We start from the raw sequence: 18,292 nt of genomic DNA, 5'->3' as shown, positions 1-18,292 counted from the left end.
GAGCAATTGGACTTAAATGGATACATAAGGCAAAGAAGAATGTTAATGGAGATGAAAAGACACAAGGCAAGACTTGTGGCTAAAGGCTACAAGCAAAGGCAATGTGTTTCCAATAAGTAGAGCTCAAATATGTGAAGTCTCATAATCAAGTTAGCAGACAAATAACGGGCACCCTTTATGAGCTAGGGAGTTTGTGTTGGTGTGAAGTGTATCCATCAGAGATTCAATTTACAAACCAATTAATTATAGCAGCACATCTGATTGAAATAATAATTGGGAAAGCATTAACAAAGAGTTTCTGCTGGATGTTGAAAGCTCTTTGGACAGATAAACATGGCCTGCTTTTAGTTGCCAACAAGTCATTACTCAAATTGCATCATTTAGCTGGTCTTTTGGCTGACACAGATGAACTGACAGGAAACTGTATTGAATTCTAATACTGTATATTTTGACGGTTAGATACAAAACTGTGGCAGAATTTCCAGCAACCCCAAAATTGCCCTATGATTTAGATGAATTAATTTACAAGGAATGGATATTCCGAAAAAATGATGCAAAAGAATTATGACAGCGATGCGAGGGTGCCCCAATCTCATTCCCTGGACCTTGTAACAAAGACTGCTTTTCTACCACCATACAATGCGCTTCATTCTGAAAGCGTATAATGACAACTCCATCTTGCTTAGGCCATTCCACCAACTTTTGCAATAATCTATACTTGGCACAAAAAAACTTAATTGCGCTTCTCTCATTCGTCAACATCTTGGACCCATGCCAAATCTGCTATCAAAATTTCAACACAATCATATTTAACCAATAAAAGGCATGTCATTAACAAATCATCGAGTAAACCAAACAAGTGAAGAATAATGGATTTCACTGAATGAATCACACCAACTGAAAAGATGTCTCATGCTATGGCATTCTGAATTTACAAACTAAATCACAAGATGTGGCACCTGGGAAATCTAGCAACCATTTTGAGACCCACTTCATTTCTGTGTTCATATAGAACTCTCTTAAATTTTCTACCCTAGAGACAAACATGTACAAAAGATGGTCCCAACGAGACATTAATTTGATTTGCAATGCACTAAGATAAAATGACAGACTTATGATACTTTTCTTATTAAATGATAATTGACATGAGGGCTTGTCTAAAGGTGTTAAGAAATGGACCTTGGGCCTAACTCAACCCCAAAATAAGCTCATGAGATGAGAATTACCCAAAACCATATAAGGAGACAAACAACTCATCCCTCAACCAATATGGAACACTTAGCAACCCCCCCCCCCCACCCAACAACCCACCTGCACGCCCACGCTTGCCGATTTGAGTAGATAATATAACATGGGAGCCCAACATTGGGAAACAAAATACAGGGATGGCCCTGGCTTGGCTCTAATACCATGTTAACAAATGGACCTTGGGCCTAACCCAACCTCAAAAGCTAGCTAATGAGGTGAGGATAGCCCAAAACCAAAAGACAAACAACCATCCCTACCAATATGGGACACATAACAAGAGGAATCAAACCCCCAAAGTTGGTTGCAATGCACTAAGATACAATTGTGAAAGGAGAGAATCAACAGTATTATAACCTTGAAGCACTGATTCTACTGCTGCATTTGGGATAAGCAACCCTACAATTCGCTGATTGTCAGTAGTTGTCACAATCCGTACAATGCGGATTCTCCGATGGCTTTGGCGAGCCTGTATCCAACAACAATTGGGAACCAGTAAACGAGTGAGGATGGTGCAACAACCCTTTTAGAAGAAAATTCTCTCTCGACGCAAGAAATAAAGCACAAATGATCGTAAGCAAAATTTCTGGTGCCTCGTGAAATCTCAGATTGAGCCTGCTCACTTTAAACCTACAGTATCCCTTTTTTGTGTGGCAAGTGTCAACTATGGTAGTGATATCTGGCAGTTGGAATACTGTACTTGAATCTTCATAAATTAACTCAATTTACAGGCAAATGATTTCAGCCAAAGAATGGCATGATGTGCTATCTAATTCATTGGTAACTTCACTTGTACTAGTATTACATAATGAAAAACGGAAAAAACCAGCCATGACCACCTATCTCCCTCACATATAAATGTACATGCAGAGGGAAAACAGCAAACAGTCAGAGCCCAGAACCTTCAGAACAGACGTTAAAACCATATATAATGAATCAGCCAAAAATCTGTGAAAGAGTAGGGACGCAGGCATTGTCATGTTGGTGTGGGATAGATAGAAACACTTTGCTGGTTTGATGGACAAACACCTCTGAGTTTAGACCTCCAAGATTCGTTCAATGTGGCTGTAGATCAAAAATCCACAATTGCACAACATAAGAACTGCATAATCGTAAGACTGAGGTAATGACTGGGGGAAATAAACTTGGTTATTGAATAGGCATGAGAGGTTGGGTGGAAATCCAGACTCAACATGATCAGTTGACAAAAAAGGACAGTTTTTCAGTGGAATCCTATTTGGTTGAATAGCAGCCCAGGAAGCATTAGTGACATTGGACAGGGTTGATAAAGCGGGCGTACACTTGTGCTAACAGATGCCCCATGAGTGGTAAAAAGGAAGAGACTATAACACACCTGTTTCTTCACTGTACTATGGCTACTAAATTGCGGAATACTTTTCTTAACCTCTAAGAACTCCACTTGACTGTGCCTATCAGTGTGACCAGATGTTCCAAAATATGGCAAGGAAATCCAGTACCAAAGAAACTACGGAAGTTGTTGATTTGCTTTGGTTGGACATTATTGAACGAGAGAAGAGAATATGTTTCAACGACATGCAACAAATTCTAGTAGCCTTAAGACAAGATGTTTGCACACGTTTTTTCTTTCCTGAGCAGACACCATTGTTTTAACTCGTCTAGAAAATCTTTCAACTTTTTGAGCTCCTTGTAGGCTGTAGCTGAAAGTGCAAGCTTTCTATGAATTATATGGACAGTAATTATTTTGTGCAAATTATATGATTATTAACCCCCCATCCCCCAAAGAATGCTACATAGGAAACATGGGTAAACCACTGGTGAATAAGGAAGAGATAAAAGGCATTAACTGTGAAACAAGATCTTAAAGGAAATGGACAGAAGATGTGAGGCAGTTATCAAAGATTGTGCTCTCTGTGTGGCAGGTATTGGGTTCATTATATAATTCTAATCGTCGCTTATCCTTGGGATTTTTGCAGATTGAAATGAACATTTTCAATGGAAGTGTTATAGCCGGTAATATAGCAAGCTGACACAAGCACCGTGTGCTGGTTCTGTTTGACGTTTCAGGCAATGCTCACATAACATTCTGTTTGGCAAGACCCTTACAGTTATGGGTCAAATATTACTTGATAAGAGCCATTTCCATTTGATGTCCTTCTAAAGCCAACTTACATTGTAAACAGTTTTTTCATTAGCAAGATAATCAGCTCTCAGTATTTTATATATACTTTCTTTATCTTCAGACTTTCTCCATCTCTTGATTCACTTATCACGAGATATTCTTTTTTTTTAAGCGTATTCCTAATCAGAATTAGCACTTACATATTTCTCAGCTCATGTATCGCATGTGTGACACATCCAAGATATATCAGAGAATATACTGTAGGAAAATGATACTGAAAAACATATGAAAGAAGAAGATCTTACTTGCTTAGAGAGCGCCTTCTCAACAGTTCCCCACACAGGAAGTATAAGCCCACCTAACACATTAACTTCTTGTAATCTTCTACCGACTGTGCAGAAACTGCCTAGCTTACATTTTGGGCCATGCATACACTGCAGGTGAAACCCAGAATGAGTTCTGAAAGAAATGATGCTTGAAATACTCAGCAACAACGAATCCACGAATACTACAAGGGTATTTTCATAATCCAATAAAACAAAACAAAGTTAGTTGAGATTTTTATGGCAATAAGGTGAGCCCCCTCTCTCTACATTCCTTACAACATTCAAGGCCTAATAGAAACATTTAAGGGGGATCCTCTTGTTTTTTCCCCATGAAGCCTAGCTGGAATCAACATTCTTGTGTTAAAAGTACAAGTTTGCTTCATCAAATTGCTTCAATTTCATGTTATTTTCTATTTACGGGCAAATAAAGTGTACTAGAAACGCAATAAAAGGAGGGATGCAGCCTGTTCAAATCAAGGCATGCCAGCTATATACAACGAATGCATACACTAAAACCTAAAGATTGTTCCAGATCTATCCACATCCTGTACCTAGTACTCTCTGAAAGCACAAATACAAGGTCACTTATCAAGGTTAATCTTTTATTCAGCAGTGTACATCATTGTATTTTTCCTCTTTTAATCATCATAGTTCAAGCTACAGTCCACCTTTGAGTTCTGTCACAATATTCATAGTTCAAGCTACAGTCCGCCTTTGAGTTCTGTCACAATATTCATCAAAAGATTTTAGCCTTCTCCTCATCTGAGCCCCATGAAATACTGAATTCCGCTGAAAATCCGCGCTGGTTCCTATTTGAGAAGAGATTATGTCTGAAACGAGGATTGTAATTAATAGTTTTCGACGGAATCAATTTAAACTGCTCCATTTTCCCAGGTCTTTTCTTCTATCAGATGAACTCTCCCATATCACACCAGTGAAAATCGAATTTCAATGGGAATTTTATTTGCTATTGCCTTTTAGATAACCAATTCATAAACAAGATCAGGATGCAGAAAAACACTGGAATGCTGATCCTATGATTATGATAAGACTATACGTCCTGTCACATAAAAAGATCAAGGAAGCTTCCCAACGCTTTTCATCAGGGTATCCTGCAAGATATGATCATAAAGAATTTTACCTGTTTCAATGAAACGTCATATTCATCTTCCCATCCATGACGGGCCTTTTCTAAGGAAGATAGTTTCCGGTACTTGTCTTTCAATTCTGCGAGGGGCATCTCCCTAGACATTGAGAAGTGTTAAGTAAAGCACAGCACAAGGAAGAGGAAGATGGGTTAGGGTGCAGAGCATGAAACAGTCAATTCCTAAAAGGAAGAAGTTAACCTAAAGCCTAACCTAAGGGCCTCTCCAACAGTTGGACGAAATACCTTGTACATTCCTGAAGCAGAACTGAAATAACCACGAAACAGAAAGATCAAAATCACGGGCATTTGGACCAAAGGCACTTTCATGAAAAACATTAGCATTGCATTCTTAAAACAGATCAAAATTGAACATTTTAAACGAAAAAATCCAACTACAGGAAAAAGACTTGGACAATGCATGAGCCTGCATTAGTTGTGAAAGGACGGAAGCTAGGGGAACATCACGCTATGCCTCTTTCCAATTCATACAAAATCTTCAAATTGCTAGATGAAAGCCTGAGAATGGCACATTTTTACTTCAAAGTTTCATGAGGTATAAATGGTGCACATTGTTCGTAGATAATTTTGTGTTAATTGATGAAACCAGCAAGGAACCAACTAAAAGTTGAAACTGAAGAGAACCCCTCTAGAGAGTAAGGGTTTTAGGAGAAGTAGAAGTAAGACAAAATGTATACATATACATCCTCTTGTTTACACCAGAATGCCAATAAACATAAACATCTATCACAGTTATCGAGAATAAAGAAATTTGATTTATAGTCCCCTTGTTTTGTGGTACAACATCTTGTCTGTACCTCCACTGGTGGAACAGAATTCACTCCTAGAAATTTCTCTCACAAAGAGCTTCTTAACACACAGTAACAATATCTCATGAAAGAAAGAAGGCATTCCCTGTGTGTCAGAAGATCCACTTTAGCATGACCCAATTAAGCCCAAATATACAAGCAAACTGAGCCCAAAGATGTCTAGCCACTGAGTAAGCATATGAATCTGTAGAGTTAAAAAAGTTATCTTTTGTTTCTGGTGAATTTTTTGAATACCCACCACCCAAGGTCTATTAGGTTAGATAATTGGATGTCATTCTAGAGAACCATATTTTCTCTAGGTCCGCTATTCTTTTGTATACTTGTATACGTTTTCTCCTAAAATACTCCATCAAATAATACATAGAAATTAGATAAAATTCTGAAATGGAGGGGCCTCACGAGATTGGAAGATGCCTAACAAGTTATATAGGACCATTGTGAGGCCAGTAATGTTAAAATAGATGAATTCCATTGAAATGAAAATGTTAAAATAGATGCAAAGTCATTTAAGATTGAACAAGATTACAATGATCACATACGACAACAGATGCAAGCAGCATAAATAGACGCTAAAATGAGAAAAGATAGCATGAGATGGTCTAGTTACGACCTAAGTTGAATATGATTATGTAAGGTCTTATAATTAGATGAGATAAACCTAAAATCACATGGAGAGAAGTTGTCACAGAAAACCTTTAGTTTCTCCTAATAAATGCATACTTAGCTAAATTTAAAACAAATGGATCTATATAAGTTCTACCAACTATTTGGGATTAAACTAGTTATCCATGTAAGGTAAGTGTGAGATATAGAAAATCCTTAAATTGCCTTAAAGGGCAGCCATGTGCATTAAGCTCCCGCTATGCACGGGGAAATGGACTTGGGTAGAAGAGCGGAAAAGGTACAAATCATTCATAGAGCCCAGCTGAGTTGGGATTGGGATTGAAATGTAGTTGACTGATTGACGTAGGCATAATCCTTTGTGCATGCAAAAGAAATACAATCTGGTCCCTCATACCAAGTTGAATAAGGTTGACTGCACTTGCAAACCAAAATACCAATATACAGAAATAACAAAATTACCGACAAGAATTTCCATACCCTTCAAATGCTAATAGAAAATGCCGTCTTCCCAACCATTCTCGTTTGGATTCATAGAATCCACTATTAGTTGAACTAGACTCATCCTTTTGCTTCTCTTCAAGCAATGCATACGCTGACTACAGGTGGAAAATAAAAGGTTACAAAGCAAACTTGGAAGGTAGCCATCTAACTCAAGTTTATAATGGTAATATGTATACCTCCCAAATGAGTCCACGATCCAATGTAAAAGTAAACAATATGGTTGAAGCCCCGGACAAGTTGTCAATATGAACAGTCTGCCATAGGTTGATGTCACAACATGTTTTATATAAGAATGCAAAGACAAAACAGGAACAGCATAACCTTTGGCGTCCCTTGTAGTTCAACAGTGGTAGCTTTCATATCAACAATTCCAGAGTCTAAATGTCCTTCAAGGCGTGCATTCTGAACTAAAAGATCAAGAATGCTGACAAATAACTCAAAAAGCCTGAATTCAAAACAAACTTTTTGGTTACAGACATGGATAGCAAGCATACATATTTAAATTGATAGATAATAGACCTATTTTGGATTTCAGGTGGCAATCCCAAGAGCCTGTTAAGGAAACGCCCAACATCATGCATGTCCGAATCAACTATACGGCCAGAAAGCTTTCCAGAGTCCTTTCCATTACCTTAAAGATCAGCAAAACCAAAGAGTGGAAAAAGTGTAAGTTTGGGATGAGAGGGTGAACACTGAAATGCTAGTCACCAAACCCAAACAAGTTTGACTATTTCTTTTAAGGCGGCAAACTTAACTACCTTCAGCGACGGACAATAATTCTTGCTAGCATGTAAATGAAACATGAACAAACACCACCGGCCACAAAGATGCATGAATGTATGCACAACCATGTGCGCGCACAGAAATATAAAAATTCTTAAGAGTTTCTAATAAAAGCCCTCCAAATTATAGAAAGCAGCTTATAAGTGTTGAGAGTCTCCCACATCTGATGGGGATGGGGACTTGGTCTCCTAATATGGCATGGGCAATCCTCACCTCGTGAGCTAGCTTTTGTGGTTGAGTTAGGCTCAATGTCCATTCTTTATCATGGTATCGGAGCCGTACCCATCCCAATTCTTTGTTTCACCGATGTTGGACGCACATATTATATTGTCCATGCTTCAGTTGGCAGGCCTGAGTGTGCGGGATGGGGATGGGGGACTTGGTCTCCTTATATGGCTTGAGCAATCCTCACCTCATGAGCTAACTTTCGGGGTTGAATTATGCCCATTGTCCATTTCTTTATTAATAAGTGTTCCCGTTTTAATCCTTAAATCTAATACCACCTATGCAGGAAGCATGTGTGGGCTTTTATTAATATTGAAAAACCTCAAAGAGGAAAGTAAAAGTAAGGGGGGCTAGACCTTACCTTATTATCCTATTGAGGGCCAAAAGAACAACATATATAGTAGGTTGGTTCAATAAGCAAGTAGCCATTAAGTTATTATCATATGGTTTAACCTTTCTTTCTTTTCTTTTCTTTTTTTTGCTTTTTGCTTAAAGATGTTTTCCGCAGTCAGAAGATACTCGATTGAGAGGCTGTGATGACTTAGATAGCCCTGATAAACTTCTTATACTAGTATTTATTTATCTCCATTAACAAGACTTTAAATTGATTCATTTAAAAAGCTAGACGTAGTACCAAGAACGGAGTCTCTTATTATTCCAACAGAAACAAGCGCAGCTTTCCCCTTCAAAATGAAATCCTGTAAAGCATCTGGTTTATCAGCAGAACAACCTGGTGGTACAAGTGGCAAAGGATCCTGCAAACCATAGAATGTTGACTTTTGATTTGCACATATACATGCTAAAGTGAGAAAGGAATCGAATACATGATAAAAATAACAGTATCAAGCAACAGTCAGACACCTGCTCCATGATCCCTCTATACAACATCATCAGGGCCCTCTTCCCAAAGGAACTATCATAGTTATAAGCACTAAGAGATAGTCCAGCTCTGCAATACATCAAGAACAATTGAAAAGAGCCGTCACTAATTCATGTTGTCATAAGACAGACTTGCAATATAGGCTAAAAAATATCGCACTCACCGACGATCTCCCTGAGTCAGTGCCCCAAGTGATTCAAGTCTCTTAGCAACCACAGATGCAAACCGCCGTTCTCCACCAAGATTAGTAAAAAGTAGCCTGTATATTGAGAAAGAGAAAAATATCACATGTGAAAAATATGAAATAAGTGATTTATACAGGGAGATTAATTTTTGGCAAGTATGAAAAACATATTTAGTGGCAACTTGTCCAGTCCAGGTACGCCATCATATAGTTACAATGGTGACTCGTACAGTCCAGGTTTGCCATCATATAGCAGAACCATTATTCACGTATAAACAGACACGGTACCTACTTATACTCAGGTGCAGAAGCTTGATTTGAGCGATGAGTTCTTCCAAACTGCTGAATTGCCCGATCAGCACTCCAAGGTAATTCCAAAGTCAAATGGACCCTTCTTCTCTGACACAAGGGAAGAAATTCAAACAACATAATCAGAAAAAAGCTATCAAAAGCAGCCATCAATTAAGGATCTGAAGATAAATATAGAAAAGAGGGTGTAGTAGGGTGTCTACTACATTCACACACACAAAATATATACATACAGATGTATGTGTATATAATATATACATATATATAAGAGGATATCTTTAACAATCTTCATTGAAGTGTTCATGCAGTAAATGATGAAAACAAAAAATCAAAAAGCTACCTGGTTTAAAGCCCTTCTATCAGCTTGCAAAGAAACTCCAGCTGACCCAGCTTCAGAAATTATAGCTACCAGCTTCTTCCCATCCATGAAAAGCTGCTTCTCATGTATATTAACCATTTCCATGGATACATCCTTCCTGAAAAAAGAAAAAATTGCTCAGCCAATATGAGAAAGAAAAGATATAATCTGATGTAAAACATCACAAACTCACGTGTTTCGTGCCTGATAGGTGACACCTTTTCCACCAGACGCCCTCACGAGCATGCCCTTTCTCCCTGTTATTTCTGCCACTTTCTCTGGGCCCCCAAGCTGCGTAAGACTTGAAATATATAAATCTGTGCTTATAATACCTCGAAGAGGCGATTGGGTTGGGTGCAAAGGTGGAATTTGCAAATGCATAAACCACCTAAACATTTTGAGCAGTCTACCTATTTTTTCCATTGAACAGTGGTGTGATATGGCAAATTTAACTTGTAATGCCTCAAAAGTTGCAACTGGTGCCCAGGAAAAGGCTTATAACTATAGGAGAGAAATGGATGCTTTTTTTTTTTTGATAAGGTAAAATGTATTAATCAAAAGGGAGAGAACTCCCGTATACACGAAGTATACCAAAGACGTAGAGAATTTACATCAGAACATGATTCTCTACAAAAAACGCCCAATCTTCTATACAAGTAGGGGCTAAATGAGTGCACCAAAAAGCGATCAAAGATAAAAGACTATTCTTAAGATGTGAAAAAGGAAACTCAATCTCCTCAAAAGTTCTCCTATTTCTCTCCCCCATACTACCCACATGAGAGCTAACGGGGCGAACTTCCACGCCTTCTGCTTTCTTCTTCTACGAAAACCGCTCCAACTATGTAACATTTCTTTTACAGAGCTTGGCATCACCCATTGAACACCAAAAAGATTCAGGATTGTCCTTTAGAGAGAAATGGATGCTTGTACAATTAGTACAATCAATTGGAATCTGACGAATAACTGATTTGCCATTACAATCATTACCAAATTTAAAAGAATTGGGCCACAATGGGGCGCATTTCACCTAGCATGGGAGGGAACTAAACCGAGGCGTAGGACATAAGCACTATGAATTTTTAATGTTTACTCATATAAATTACTAAAATAGAATAAAATTTAAACTTTTTACAAATTAAGCATAAAATTTGGTTTAAAAATTAAGAATTAATATAAGTATCAGCAATATTCTAGAAAATAAAAATGGAAAAATTTAAAAGTGAAATGAAAAATATTGCACACGTGTACGGTTATCCAAAAGGATTTTTTTTCCAACAATATTTTCCTTTTGATGGTGGATTGCCCCATTTCACAATTGTTACAACACACATTTTGCTCCGTGTAATTGCTTACACTAAGCAACAACTTTTAAGGACTCTTAACCCTTCCATACGTGGAAGCGCAAGCTCTTACCCCTAGCTCTTAACCACATTATCTCATAGTCATGGCACCCCCTTCCTCGTGTTCTTTGTTGCAACCTTAATACTTGCCAACCATGACGCCTACATTGCTCGGATACGGGTGCAGATCTAAACGTCAGATTCGTCATAATATAAATTTTAGGATTCAAGGGTATTGGATCGCAGTACGAATACAAGTACGGATACAAGTGACAAGAAATGGCTGATAAATATATAAGAATATATGACAATTAGTTATTTAAGATTGTTGAAAATTAACTTATCTTTAGACAACAAAGTGATTCAAATCCATTAATGCTAATAAGTTAAAAGAAAAATGACTATTATATAACAATAAGTTGATATAATTATAATTGTTTTGATAAGGAATATAAATATAGTATTTTTTTTATACAACCATAGTAATATAATATATAATTATTAGTAAGAACAGAGAACCTTCTACTTATTTTTGGTTGATAATTTGGTAAGAATCTATTAGTACTTGGGTTTTGATAATAATAATAAGCATATAATATGTGGTAAAAACAACCTACGTTTTTGGTCCAAATAAGAAAACATAAGTCCTTGATATATTTGTTAAGGTCCAAACCACCAAAAACATAAAAAGATTCTTTCAAGCCCAACCTATAAAAGAAACCACCAGCTATGTTAGAAAAAAGTCCTTTTTAAACTCAGCCCATATCAACATAAAAAGCCCTTAGAAGTGGCGGAGCCACACGCACTCAAGGAGGACACCCCTTTGTCGGAAAATTCCACTGTGTAGCTAGATATGTTTTTTAAAATATGTATCTATAGTAGTGTTTTGAATAGCGTGCGGCGACAAATAACGACGAGGGCCCGCTTCACTGACGCGAGAGGCGAGAAGCGAAACGCTCGCCTTTTTTATGTGAAGCGACAATTTATACAAAAAGTAATATATATATATATATATATATATATATATATATAAAAAACTAAAAACTCAATAGCAATAATATAATAATAAATATCTCAATTCAAAAATTAAAAACTCGATAGTCATAGTAGATTCCATAAACTAAAACAAGCAACATCTATTCTTCTTCAGGTTTGAAATAAAGATCTCTGCCTCTTCCCAAAGTGAAGCTTTGAAGAAATTGAAAAACAAAAAACAGAGCAAAAAAAGAAAGAAGAAGAGAAGAAGAACTGAAGAACAAAAAGAAAGACAGAAGTCAGAACAGAGCAAAAACAGGATGTTGCTCGATAAAAAACAGAGCAAAAGAAAAAAAGACGAAGAAGAAAAAGGAAAAAAAAACATAGCAAAAGCAGACTTTGTTCTGTTGGCCGCTGCTTGATCAAAAACAGAGGCAAAAAAAGAAGAAGAAGAAGAAGAAGAAGAAGAAGAGAAGAAAATTCTTGGTGAGTTTATTTCTTTATATTTTGACCGCCCCTAATGAAAATTCTGACTCCGCCACTGCTTAGAAACCCAACCTGCACCAACTTATTATTAAAAGAAACCTACGAAGCGAACCCACGAAACAAAACAAACCCTAAATTTGAACACCAGCATTTGCCTAGAAGTTGCAAGATGGCAACGGTGTGACGGTGGGGATGGCAACGACGGCGGCTGATCTCCTCTAGACTTGGCGGTGCTTTCTTCCTTTGTCTTGCCTCTTATGAGTCAATGCACCCTCGAGTTAACCAGATCCAACACGAATCACACACCCGCGCGGTTTCGTGTTCTGTAAGACACCGGTTGCTGACGGTAAATGGACGATCCAAGCAACATAGATGACCACAACTTCCACTTCTCAAGAATCCCTTCCAAAGCCCTTCCTGATTACATTACTTATTTCCTTATAGACATCTGCCGCTACTACTTTCTACACTAGCGATGTTCTCTTCATTGGCCACCATTTGATTCACCTCTTCATTTTCATCACATGTTGCTACCTTTGTCTCGTAGGTCCTATAAAATTCTTGTGCTTTGATTCTCATCCAAATTCACCAACTTCTGCCAGAGTGGCTGTACTCTGCTAATGCTCGTAAATAAGATCCCTCTATTTTATACTCCATATTTATTAAGTTCACATTGGTTGAGGAAATGAGTTGGGGTCTCCTTATGTGGTACTTGCCTCTCCTCATGAGCTAGCTTTTGAGGTTGAGTTAGGCCCAAGGTCAATTTCTCTATATAGTATTCACTAGCTTTGAGCTTTCTTGGGCCCTGTTATCGCCAGGTCTTTAGATTAACTTATGCTCCCCATGTTCCACTTTATGTGACGTAGTCCGGAGTACGAGAATCAAGCTGTTTGATTTTCAGTGTGAATTCGAAATTTCGAACATAGAATTTATAATTTTTTAGAAACTACGTAAAAAGTATTATAAGTCACAATAGTTAGCAATTTAAAATATTCGAAAGTATTTGCAAAAAAATGGTTAAAAAACCCTTATTTGACTCTCCAAATGGTAACTACGTCACGTAAAGTGGAATAGAGGGATTACAAATAAAGGAGTCGGAAACTTGGGAAATTAGGGAGTGAAGGGCGAAAATCTTGTTTGTGAGGAAAGTGCCTGGGCACTATGCCCGAGCAATTAGGGCGTCCACCTCGCATGAAATATGTTTCCAATGGCATTCAATAACTCACCATCCTTATATTCGACTAAAGTAGAGACATGAAAGCTTGCGCAATAACTAAAATCAACTTAACATGACACTTGAAATTTTACCAATATAATCTTGACAATGCTTTTTGTTGAGAATTGTAATTTGTATAGTGACCTTTTCTTTTCAACTCACTTTTGAAATGATCGGTCTACCATTAAATATTGCTGAAAGAGTATTTACCAATTGAATTGGCAGTTACATTTCAAAAATTAATTTGAGAAATCCTTTCAAATATACTGAGGTGCTTTCCATTTTGAGTCATACCAGAACAAATGAAAAAGTTTGTAAAGTGCTTTATCCCATCAAATGATAATATTGAGCTATTTAAGGTATAGATTGATTTAAGTGAGGAGCAAGAATAGGTCTCTCTCTCTCTCTCTCTCTCTCTCTCTCTCTCTCTATATATATATATATATATATATATATATATATATATATATATATATATATATATATATATATAAATTTTCTTTTTTGCACATATGTATATACAGATACGTACATATAAAATTAATAACCAAAATTAAAGTTCTTTTTCAAGACCTCCAGAACTTAAACTCCAACACAAAATTATTTAGGAATTATCTTGCTATAGTTAGATCACCTACTTAACATCTGTTAAGAGATATATCGGATGAGTATTTAGTACATATAATATGCTACTTAGTAACCGTCTTTGTAGTAAAATTATAATAGTCTGTTAGGTAATTTCTACACTTTTGCTGCACTTCTCATAAAGTGAAGCATTTCCTTATTCCTGGAGGCGTATGTTGTATGTTTGAAGAAATTCACTGTTTTGCTTTACTGCTATAAATGCAAAATCATTTGTCCTGAAAACGATCATCAAAACATTACCTAATCAAGCTATTTAAGACAAATTTAAACCTGCGATGGAGATAACAATTTTCATGCAGTCTTGAAGTTTGGCAAAATGACTTAATTGTTTTTCTTTCGCTATCAAATATACAACTCTTCTAGAGAATTCAGAAGCTGCCTCTGTCATATGGTCATGATCAATCAAATTTCCTAGAACTGTTGAAGTTTTAAAAAGTACAGTAAATCAATATGCATGTAAAAGAAGCAGATACACCTTTCTTAACAAAACGACAAGTGCCCTTTGGCTAATGGTTTATGTACTAAACTTAGGAACATCATAGTCTAAGGATGTGTATTTATGGGTATTTTCATTTGTGTAGAGTTACGTAATTTTAAACATTTGCTTTCAGATACCGTAGTTTTTAACCTCTGAACTAATATCTTCTCGTTAATTTAACCCTCTTTGACATAAGCTACAACCACAAGGTCATTTCAGACTTTAAGCACCTAAAGTTCATCATGTCAAAAGACTAACATACACTTCACTCACACTTTCTTTTGCCAAAGAAGATAGAATTGACAATTTTAATCAAAGGTTAAAGTCATCTAAGAGTTGAAATACAATTTTTTCTGATGGAGGAGTTGAAAGACTGATAAAAGTACCGATATCCAAAATTAAACTGCAAATACCTAAAAACATGACACCATAAAGAGCACCTCTGTCTACTATTTTTAACTTTAAACAACCCATTAACAAAGAGTACACTGAGCACCCAATGTGCTGGAGCAGAAAAAACCACATGGATTACAATACCAGCATGTATATGGTGGTGTCTCCGGAGGGAAAGAAATAGAAGAAATTTTGATAGACAAGCCAGCACAGAAAGATAAAATATGACTGTATTTTTTTGGCCTCCTGTTGGTGTAAAATGGATTTTGTAAATGATACTGAAATCCTGTAACAGTGTGATAAATGACCAAAAAATGCATAGTTTTGAGTATGTTCTCATATCATTTTGTATGCGAGTTGCGGGAGATCATATGCTTATCCACATGAAATATGCTCATTACGTGTTTCTTGTGTGTAGGAACGGGTTTGGACGAAAGGTGTTCAAAATAGGACGATTTGGAGCAAGAAGAGAAGAAGCAAGAGCTGAGAGTGTGCCAAAGATCTCGCCTCGCGCGAGCCTTAGGCACGCCAAGGCCTTTGGCATGAAGCAAAACCAGTGAAGTGTAGCAATTGGCACTAGCCCCTGCGCAAGAAATAAAAAAAGAAAAAGAAAGAACTGGGAGCATGCCAACAGGTCGCGCGAGCCCTAGGCCTGCCACCCAGTTCTTCTGTCCGCAACTGGAAAAGTGAAGGCCGCCCCATGCAAACCCTATGACGTATAATTAATATTTTAAGTCGTTTTTAAAGGGTTACACAACATCTTTGAAGGCAAGAACACGCAAGGAGCACGGCGGAAGATTCGGAAACAGTTTTTATCTAGGACTTGATGGAACCTTTTGAAGGATAAATTCTTGTTGGGTTTTAATATAATTGGGCATTTATATTTCTCTACTTGTTCAAGTACATGTGTATTTTAGCTAATTGACTGGCCCTTGATTGACTGTGCCTAATTATTATATATTGCTTGAGAAAGAATGTCATTCACCTTGTTATGAGATTGATGGAGCAGTATAGGGAGAGGAAGGACTTGCATATGGTGTTCATCGACTTACAAAAGGCGTACGATAAAGTCCCGAGGGAGATTTTGTGGATATGTTTGGAGGCTAGAGGTGTACATGTTGCCTACATTAGAGTGATTAAGGATATGTATGATGGAGCAAAGACCCGAATGAGAACGGTGGGAGGGGACTCGGACCATTTCCCGGTCATGATGGGGTTGCATCAGGGGCCCTTTTTTGTTTGCCTTGGCGAAGGACGTACTGACGCACCACATCCAAGGGGAGTTGTCGTGGTGCATGCTATTTGCAGATGATATTGTATTGATTGACGAGACGCGAAGCGGTGTGAATGCGAGGTTCGAGGTATGGAGGCAGACCCTGGAGTCTAAAGGTTTCAAGAGTGTAAATTCAGTGGTGAGGAAGGGGAGGTGAGGCTGGACTCGCAATTCATCCCCAGGAGAGGAAGTTTTAAATAACTTGGGTCCATTATACAGGGGGGTGGGGAGATTGATGAAGATGTCACACATCGTATTTGGGCGGGATGGATGAAATGTAGACTCGCTTCCGGTGTTTTGTGTGACAAAAAGGTACCATCGACATTTAAAGGTAAGTTCTACAGAGTGGTGGTCATACAGACTATGTTGTATGGGGCTGAGTGTTGGCCAGTCAAGATCGCCCATGTCCAAAAGATGAAGGTAGCAAAGATGAGGATATTGAGATGGATATGCGGGCACACCAGGTTAGATAGGATTAGGAATGAGGTTATTCGCGACAAGGTGGGTGTGGCCCCTATTGAGGACAAGATGCGGGAAGCGAGGCTCAGGTGGTTAGGACATGTGAGGAGGAGGAGCACAGATGCTCCGGTGAGGATGTGTGAGAAATTGACATTAGAGGGCCTACGGAAAGGTAGAGGTAGGCCGAAGAAGAAGTGGGGAGAGGTGATTAGGCAAGACATGGCGCAACTTCAGCTCACCGAGGACATGACCTTGATAGGAAGGTGTGAAGGTCGAGAATTAGGGTAGTACAGTAAATGGTCTAGATTGTTCATACCGGTAGTATTGGCACGCATTCTCGCATTCTGTTTGTAGTAAGTTTTTATGACTAACCGTTTTCTTTCATTGTTGGTCATCTTACGATCTTGTTGTTTTCATTCTGATTTTATATGGTTTTTTGGTGCTATCCCTTCTTGTCTATATTTTCATTAATGTGGTGCTTATCCTTTCTTGAGCCGAGGGTCTATTAGAAACAACCTCTCTATCCTTACAAGGTAGGGGTAAGGTCTGCGTACACACTACCCTCCCCAGACCCCACAATGTGGGATAATACTGGGTATGTTGTTGTTGTTGCTGGAGAAAGAATGTATAATTGTTGAACAATATAACTCCCTAGGTATATAAGAAATCAATACGGTAGGTTTTAAAGCAGGATTAGAGATAAAGAAGTTTTGACGTAGTCAGAGTGAGCGGTGAGAATTTGCAAGCAAGAGTAGTTCGAGAGAATATTTCTAGTAAGTTATTGTGATTGCTCGAGAGAGAATCACAGTAAGTATAGTGCGCACGATCAGTATAAATTGGCAAAATTATAGGTAACGTGGCAAGAAGGATTCTGACAATTGGGTAAATCATAACTTTAGGCCTCTTTAATCTTGTCTACAACTCTTTGCTTTAGTTAATAATTTACTGCATTTTCATTATTTGCATTAGTTAGTTTAACCAAACAAAAATCATTATTTGAATATTTTGGAGCATTGATTTGCTTGAATTCTTGTGATTGATAAGTTAATTCCCGGGGGGATTCAACTCCGGATTCTTAACCCGAATTATATTTGCGACGACCGCTAGATAGTTGGGCATGATCACAATGTATAAAAACTTTACACAGATTGTCAGGGTTTCCTTGTTGGTTTTTTGGGGATGTAACCAGGCACAAATCCTTGTGCTATTCTGTTTTAATAACACTTACCATTTCAAAATAAGAGTACACTAAGCACCCAAACCCAACACATAGAGGGATTACCAAACTCGTATAAAGAAGAATAGGGAAGAACCTGATCAATAATATCATCCAACGGATTATTTGGAAGATCCAAAGAACGAATTATATCCAAAATTTTGGACCTTCTTTCAACAGCCCCTTCATACCTTAACATCATATAGGTGGTTAGTGTTAGACCTTCCTCAAACACAGACTGCGATGATCTACGATGAAGCCAAAAAGTGAATATAATCAGAGTAGCACATTTTCACATGTT

General features: G+C 37.7%; 1 protein-coding gene across 2 annotated transcripts in view; it reads right to left on the bottom strand.

Moving 5' to 3' along the window:
* Window positions 1–411: 411 nt before the first annotated feature.
* The window catches only part of LOC104092012 (protein FORGETTER 1), a 53,379-nt gene continuing 35,498 nt past the window's right edge, over window positions 412–18,292 (bottom strand). Inside the window, exons 17-32 of one of the 2 annotated variants that reach the window (XM_009597489.4) lie at window positions 18,089–18,182; window positions 9,704–9,801; window positions 9,493–9,628; window positions 9,136–9,242; window positions 8,823–8,918; window positions 8,641–8,728; window positions 8,414–8,534; window positions 7,291–7,402; window positions 7,093–7,216; window positions 6,948–7,025; window positions 6,748–6,866; window positions 5,031–5,084; window positions 4,814–4,916; window positions 3,652–3,780; window positions 1,603–1,714; window positions 412–780 (exon numbers count right to left, since the gene is read on the bottom strand). In XM_009597489.4, coding sequence (XP_009595784.1) covers window positions 749–780; window positions 1,603–1,714; window positions 3,652–3,780; window positions 4,814–4,916; window positions 5,031–5,084; window positions 6,748–6,866; window positions 6,948–7,025; window positions 7,093–7,216; window positions 7,291–7,402; window positions 8,414–8,534; window positions 8,641–8,728; window positions 8,823–8,918; window positions 9,136–9,242; window positions 9,493–9,628; window positions 9,704–9,801; window positions 18,089–18,182 — 1,603 coding nt within the window. In that variant the 3' untranslated portion in view covers window positions 412–748. The remainder of the gene's footprint in view (window positions 781–1,602; window positions 1,715–3,651; window positions 3,781–4,813; window positions 4,917–5,030; window positions 5,085–6,747; window positions 6,867–6,947; window positions 7,026–7,092; window positions 7,217–7,290; window positions 7,403–8,413; window positions 8,535–8,640; window positions 8,729–8,822; window positions 8,919–9,135; window positions 9,243–9,492; window positions 9,629–9,703; window positions 9,802–18,088; window positions 18,183–18,292) is intronic. The other variant, XM_009597488.4, reaches the window with a different exon arrangement.

The sequence above is a fragment of the Nicotiana tomentosiformis genome, chromosome 8 (genome assembly GCF_000390325.3).
Source record: "Nicotiana tomentosiformis chromosome 8, ASM39032v3, whole genome shotgun sequence".
Lineage (NCBI taxonomy): Eukaryota > Viridiplantae > Streptophyta > Magnoliopsida > Solanales > Solanaceae > Nicotiana > Nicotiana tomentosiformis.
Note: the sequence above shows the minus strand (reverse complement) of the source record. Positions and strands in the feature narration are given on the sequence as shown.